Here is a 6,221-nt window from a genome sequence, read left to right on the forward strand (position 1 = left end):
TGGTCAAAGTTCTGAACCGTGGAACTTATCTTTTAGGGAACAAAAACATGCATGGTTGAAGGAATATAATTAAATATACCAATCTTTACATTTCCGTGGCTATTGTTTCCTTTCGGTTGGTAATGGATTGAAAGTTTTGATAAACAGAAATGATAGCTTGAAGGCTACCAAGCCAAAAGCATATAACATGAAACATACGAAGCTTCTTTTAATCTAAGGTTTGAACTTATGTTATGTTATGCATTTACAACAAAGCTTTATCAATGAGTATATTATTTTGATTCTAGTTATTTCGAATTCGACTTATTTTGTCGTTGCTTTTCATAATAACAATCTTGTGACACCCCACCCTTCTTTAGATATTTCCAATGTTGGCTAATTATAAAGAATAATTTTGGCATTTTACACTAATATAGGAACGCTATGATATATTGGTACAAGTAGTCTCCAACTTGTGCTTGTGAATTTGTAAGTGATACTGATAATATCTTTTGTCTCGGTTCAACTACATCTTTTGTCTTTGCCTAAATTAATGAGCTTTGTTTTGGTACTAGTTTTTGCTTAAGGGTTGTTTCTGGATGTATGTCTTCAGATTAAAAAGATAAAATCCATTAAATGTTATGTTTTTTTTTTAAAGTACAATTTGTGACGGTAATGCTTGTCGTGTAACACTTCATTTGCAAAAAAGATAAAATTAACATGAAAAAAATGTATAGAATTATAACATTTTCGAACATTATGCTTCACGATTTTGCAGAAACTTTTAACGCCATACCAACCGATCACATGGTCACACCTTGATCACAAGTTGATATAACGCACACATACACACATAAGAATGAGATGAAGTATAGATTGTAGATTGAACAAGGGTATACAAAAAGAGTCATCTAAGTAAACATCACTTCATCAAACAACACCAGATGATACAACAAATTTCAACTTGACAAAGCGACCCCTATGCACAAATGTAAATGAATATAATAATACACTGGACTTACAAGAGCTGTAATTAGGATATGGTACTTCAAGGAACCAAAAGAAGAAGAAAAAGTGAGAAAATTTTTAGTTAAAAAAAATAAATCACAAATAATTCCATTCATTTTTCTTTTCATCACTACTGACAATGTCATCTTGGACCAGATAATTCGACTGCATGTAGATTTTCAGTAGAGTCAACAATCCAATCAGAATTGGGATGAGGTGCCAATTCCACTTCCTGGCGTAGAACTTCCCCTTTTTGCCACTCATCCCATCTTTCTGCCAAGCCATCGCCTTCAAGCATTCTCACTACATCTGACATCTTTGGCCGGTCCATAGGCGAACCTTGCGTGCATAGCAGCGCAACCTGGATTAACTGTTCTACCTCAGCTTCTATGTAGTTGGTTTTAAGATCGGGATCAACCAACATTTCAAGCTTTTTCTCTTTCAGAAGTCCTTTTACCTATGAACAAGTTCAGTTGAGTGCACAATTGTTCAAGAGTTGCATGAAATTCAACTGAAAGCGTAAACTAAAATAAACAAAGAACAGAAGGATGTGCGTTTGCACTGAACATACCCAATCAAGCAGCATAACATCATCATCATTCGCAAGTCGAGCAAGGTCAAAAGCTCTTTGTCCAGTTATAAGCTCAAGAAGCATGATACCATAACCAAAAACATCAGTTTTCTCTGAAGACTTGCCAGTAGATAGGTACTCGGGAGCTATATGCCCAATTGTACCCCGAACAGCAGTTGTAACATGGGTGTCCTTGTAATCCATAAGTTTTGCCAATCCAAAATCCCCCACAACAGCCTCAAACTCTTCATCCAACAATATGTTAGCAGCTTTCACGTCACGATGAATGATTTTTGGGTCACAATGATCATGCAAATATGAAAGACCCCTAGCTGATCCCAAAGCTATTCTTTTTCTTGTTGGCCAATCTAGTGGTTCTTGATGTGGAGGACGCTCTAGGATAATACAAACACAAAATCGGAAGAAGAATAATTAATATTGACCGAAAGATTGTGTTGAGCACATATATAAACAAACTGTATAAATAGAGATCTACCTCTTAAACAGGAGGCAACACTTCCATTAGCCATGTAGGGATAAACCAGTAACCTTTCGGTTGGTGTCATACAAAACCCGCGTAAACGGAGGAGATTTCTATGCACAGCCATGCTGATCATCTCTACTTCAGTCTGAAACTGAAGCTCCCCACCAGGTGTCCGCTCCTCTTTTAATCTTTTGACAGCAACCAGTGAACCGTCAGCCAAACGTCCTTTGTACACCTTGCCAAACCCTCCTCTTCCAAGAATGTTCTTATTGCTGAAAGTATCTGTTGCAACTTGCAACTCTCGGAGTGAGAACCTCTTAAGCTGCCCAAGATGAACTTCAGGATCCTCTTCAGCTGCAAATGTATGCAAGGAATTTAAATTATATTATATCCATGTAATGAGTTCAACCAATGTAGGAGCCATTCAACTAGGATCTCTCACCAGGAACATCAAAGAAAAATTCTTGTGGTTTCCTTCGACGCCACCATGCAAATGCAATTGCAGGTGCGGCAAATAATAGAGCAGCACCGGCAGCAACTCCTCCAGCTATTGCTCCAGTTGCACCGCCACTTCCTGCAATTAGGTATACATATCCAATATGAAAAATAGATTAGTTGGGCTAAGAAAACACCTTTAGAATTAAAAGAGTAATTGCAGCATTTAGAAGATTACCTGGGGCAGAGATTGGAGGTGGAGGGACAAATGGGGGAGGTGGAGAAAATGGAGGAGAGCCTGGACAAGGATGCCCGGTAACAGGTCCACATAGATTCAAGTTGTTTGCAAAACTGCAAACAGAAAGGAAGTCGGTTCAGAAAAGTTTTACAAGCAGAACCAATGAATCTAAGAACACAGACACAGTTTAGTAGGAACCTGATAGGGGTGAATAACGAAAAGGAGCCATTATCCGGAACCACACCTGAGAGCTGGTTATTAGACAAATCCCTGCATTTGGCGTATAAATAAAATGAGACAAATGTAGGTAATTCATATACAAATAATAGAAAATAAATACAGGACGGTGTATATTTTGAGATAAAGAATAACTTACAGAACTTGTAGAGCTGAAATATTAGTCAGTGACATGGGAATAGGACCCATCAAGCTGTTGTTATTAAGCCGCCTATCCTTAGACAACAATTCCAGGAAAACAGTATTAATATCTATCTTGATAGCATATTTCTTTTCTCAAACACGCCAACAAAAATCATATATAGTAGAAAATAAGCATCTTTTGAAAAAAAATAATATCAAAAAACAAATTTAAAAGTGTGTCCACATTATAGTTAAAAAATTGTAGAACAAACAATCAACAATTGGAACACTTACAGAAAACGCAATTTTGACAACTTGCCCAATGAATCCGGGATAGGGCCATTGAACCGATTTAGGTACAGATCCAAGCTCACCAAGTTAGTAAGATTCCCCAGGTCACTTGGAATAGGACCAGTGATGTTATTGCTGTAAAGTTCCCTATCATACATATAAAAAAAAAGTATGTATAATTATATTTTTCAACCAAGATTTATAAAAATCCGCATTAATAAAACTTTTAAAATATTTCATGAAAAAACAATCAGAGAAGTTGCTGGGCAATTCCAGAATTGGTTTCAAGAACATGACCTGTCTTTTATACCAGAGTAATCCAGTTACAAAAGGATATAGTTCATCGAAATAAAACAACGATAAGTTGAAACTAAAAATATCTTGATCCCCACAACATTGAAATAATGTTCAATTCCATTGAAACAATGAGGCTAATCATTTAAAACCAGGATGGAGTTGTAGGCAGAAAAACTTAGTCAACTAGTAGTTCAAAATAAAAGCGCTAAACTCCATTGTCTCAAACAACTCTTATACTACTATTAATTTGTATTTTGGTACCAGTTTCTATCAAACTACTGTAAAAAAATATTTAAGTATCAAACTGAAAAAAGCAAAGAAATAAGAACACTGAAGCAATCGTCATCATTTTATTGACCAGTCCCTTAGAAAATTAAATGATGAAAGGAAAAGAGCATTAGAACATCAAAGTATCAAGGCACAACAACATACAGATACTGCAAATTCTTGAGTTGCCCGAGCTGTGGAACTAGTGTGCCCGATAAAGCAGCATTTCCCAGATCACTGACATCAAACCAAAGGAAAGAACAAGAGGAACATCAGAAAATTCATCTTCTTTGAAAAGCTATTGAAACAGCATTAGCATATATGTAATGATATATCAAGGACCAAGTAGCTTACACTCTTATGACACTATTATCATTGTTGCAGGTTACATGAAACCATGTACAAGGATTAACAAGTGTAGGATCCCAACTTTGCAAAACATTATTAGGATCTTGTAAATTTGTCCTCAAGTTATGTAAAGCATCACCTGTTTCAAAACACAAGAACACGTAATCACGTAAAAACCAGCTCAGCTTATGTATCAGATCCAAACCAAATATCATCTTTAATTGCAGCCTTAAATGATAATAAAGCAGTACGAAATTGCATAATGTGTCTGAAAATCATTCTTTCTTAGCTAAATAAACATCAAACAAGCATGAAGAATCATTAAAAAGGTGTGACAAATTCCATGATTGACATTATTACTACACAAACGAATAATTATTCCATTGCTTAATATGCATAAAACATGATAAGATAGCAAGCAAGAAAGCATTTTCCTCAAAAGGCACTACATGAGTCAAAAGAACTGTAGAATCTTATGAGGACTTATTATCCAAAAAATCAATTAAGTTACAATGATGGTTCAATCTGATAAATTCTACAACATTATACAACTACAAATCCACAAACAAAAAGGAATTAAAAGACCAAAAGACACATCACACATATTCTCAAAACACAACCCTTTTGAGTTTTGACAGAACAGAACAATGAATCAAGTATAAAAAACAACCTCATTAACCAAACACATTAAAACAAAAAACCAACAACAACCAAAAAAACAAAAGAACAAAACATGTTTTCAAACATTTCCCTTCTTAACAAAACAATAATGAAACAAAATTACACAAACCTTCCATGTTAGCAGAAACCAGCCATAATGGATGAAGCAACAGCAGAAAGAAGGCACAAATGAAAGCTAAAGCACAGAACTTTGTCTCCTCCATTTGATTAAGTAGTAAATAACCTCAGATCCAAATAATAATTATAAAACATCACAAACCCATTCAACCACCTTCACCACCAGCAGCACAATAAATGAAAATGAGCATAAACCCTAACCCCCAAATCTCAGTTGAAATCTTGAAGCATTAGAATCTATCTATCTACCACACTATACCCAGAACCCGATCTCGTCAAAATACACCTTTTTTGGACTGACCCAGAAACATAAACTCATAAAAAAATAAACTTTTTGTTATTAAAACCAAAAAGTAGTATATTACAGCATTTCAATTATTATTATTATTATTAATTATTTTATAAACTCAAATTATAGTAATATACAAAATAAAAAAAAGAAATAAATAAAAAAAAATGATGTTTTTCTTTCTCCGTTTCACTTTCTATCTAGCTAGCTTATAGCTTCTGAAGAAACACTCTTTCTTTATCAGAGTGTAATTGTTATCTTTTTGATGGAGGCGTGCACAGAGGAGAGAGAGAGTGAGTGTAAGTAGAGAGAGAGAGTGAGGTGCCCGAACGGTGGTGACCGCTGCCCGAACTAGCTCACGAAAACGCAGTCAAAAATGTATTGGCGCTATAACGTGGAAAGTGACGTGACTGAAAGATGGAGAGGGGGGGCAAAACCCCGTTTTTTTGGTCAAACTTTGGTGGACCCAACGTTACTTTCTTTTTGGGGGTGATGCCATCTAGCATTGCATTTGCTTACTCACATATATTAATCTCATCTCTCATGAAATGTCTGAGGTTCGAAAGCGCAGAAATTGCATTATATTATGCATTGTCTTTACAACTGATACAAACTTACGGAGATATCTTTTCTTTTTTGGTGGTCGGAATTCGAATCTCAGATCTTACGTATTTTTTTTTTTTGTCATTTAGTTTAGTGGCTTGAACTCGCACAGTTAAATGTGAAGAAGTGGAGTATCCGAGGTTCGAACATCAACCCCGCATATAATATGTAATATCCCTACAAATTAAACTAAGCTCACGAGAACATGTATTAACCTCATCTAATATACTAAGAAGCATTTCTGAGTGTGAAT

At 35.4% G+C, this 6,221-nt stretch overlaps 1 protein-coding gene across 1 annotated transcript; it reads right to left on the minus strand.

Moving 5' to 3' along the window:
• Nucleotides 1-833: 833 nt before the first annotated feature.
• On the minus strand, nucleotides 834-5,726 carry LOC25485006 (somatic embryogenesis receptor kinase 2). Its single transcript, XM_013614105.3, has 11 exons — nucleotides 5,069-5,726; nucleotides 4,285-4,417; nucleotides 4,096-4,167; nucleotides 3,370-3,513; nucleotides 3,092-3,163; nucleotides 2,914-2,985; nucleotides 2,716-2,828; nucleotides 2,485-2,616; nucleotides 2,055-2,396; nucleotides 1,559-1,953; nucleotides 834-1,444 (listed from the first exon to the last, which is right to left on the minus strand). The coding sequence occupies exons 1-11, from the start codon at nucleotides 5,160-5,162 to the stop codon at nucleotides 1,130-1,132; spliced, it is 1,884 nt and encodes a 627-aa protein (XP_013469559.1). The 5' UTR covers nucleotides 5,163-5,726; the 3' UTR covers nucleotides 834-1,129.
• Nucleotides 5,727-6,221: the final 495 nt, after the last annotated feature.

This window comes from Medicago truncatula, chromosome 1 (genome assembly GCF_003473485.1).
Source record: "Medicago truncatula cultivar Jemalong A17 chromosome 1, MtrunA17r5.0-ANR, whole genome shotgun sequence".
In the NCBI taxonomy this organism is placed as follows: domain Eukaryota; kingdom Viridiplantae; phylum Streptophyta; class Magnoliopsida; order Fabales; family Fabaceae; genus Medicago; species Medicago truncatula.

Bases quoted from the DNA above. Each gene is read 5' to 3' on its own strand.
- LOC25485006 (XM_013614105.3), bottom strand. From the start codon at position 5,162: ATGGAGGAGACAAAGTTCTGTGCTTTAGCTTTCATTTGTGCCTTCTTT. The intron at 2,617-2,715 runs GTAATCTTCTAA...ACCTAATTGCAG, and splicing joins ACCTCCAATCTCTGCCCCAG to GAAGTGGCGGTGCAACTGGA. The intron at 2,397-2,484 runs GTGAGAGATCCT...ATACATTTGCAG, and splicing joins ATTTTTCTTTGATGTTCCTG to CTGAAGAGGATCCTGAAGTT.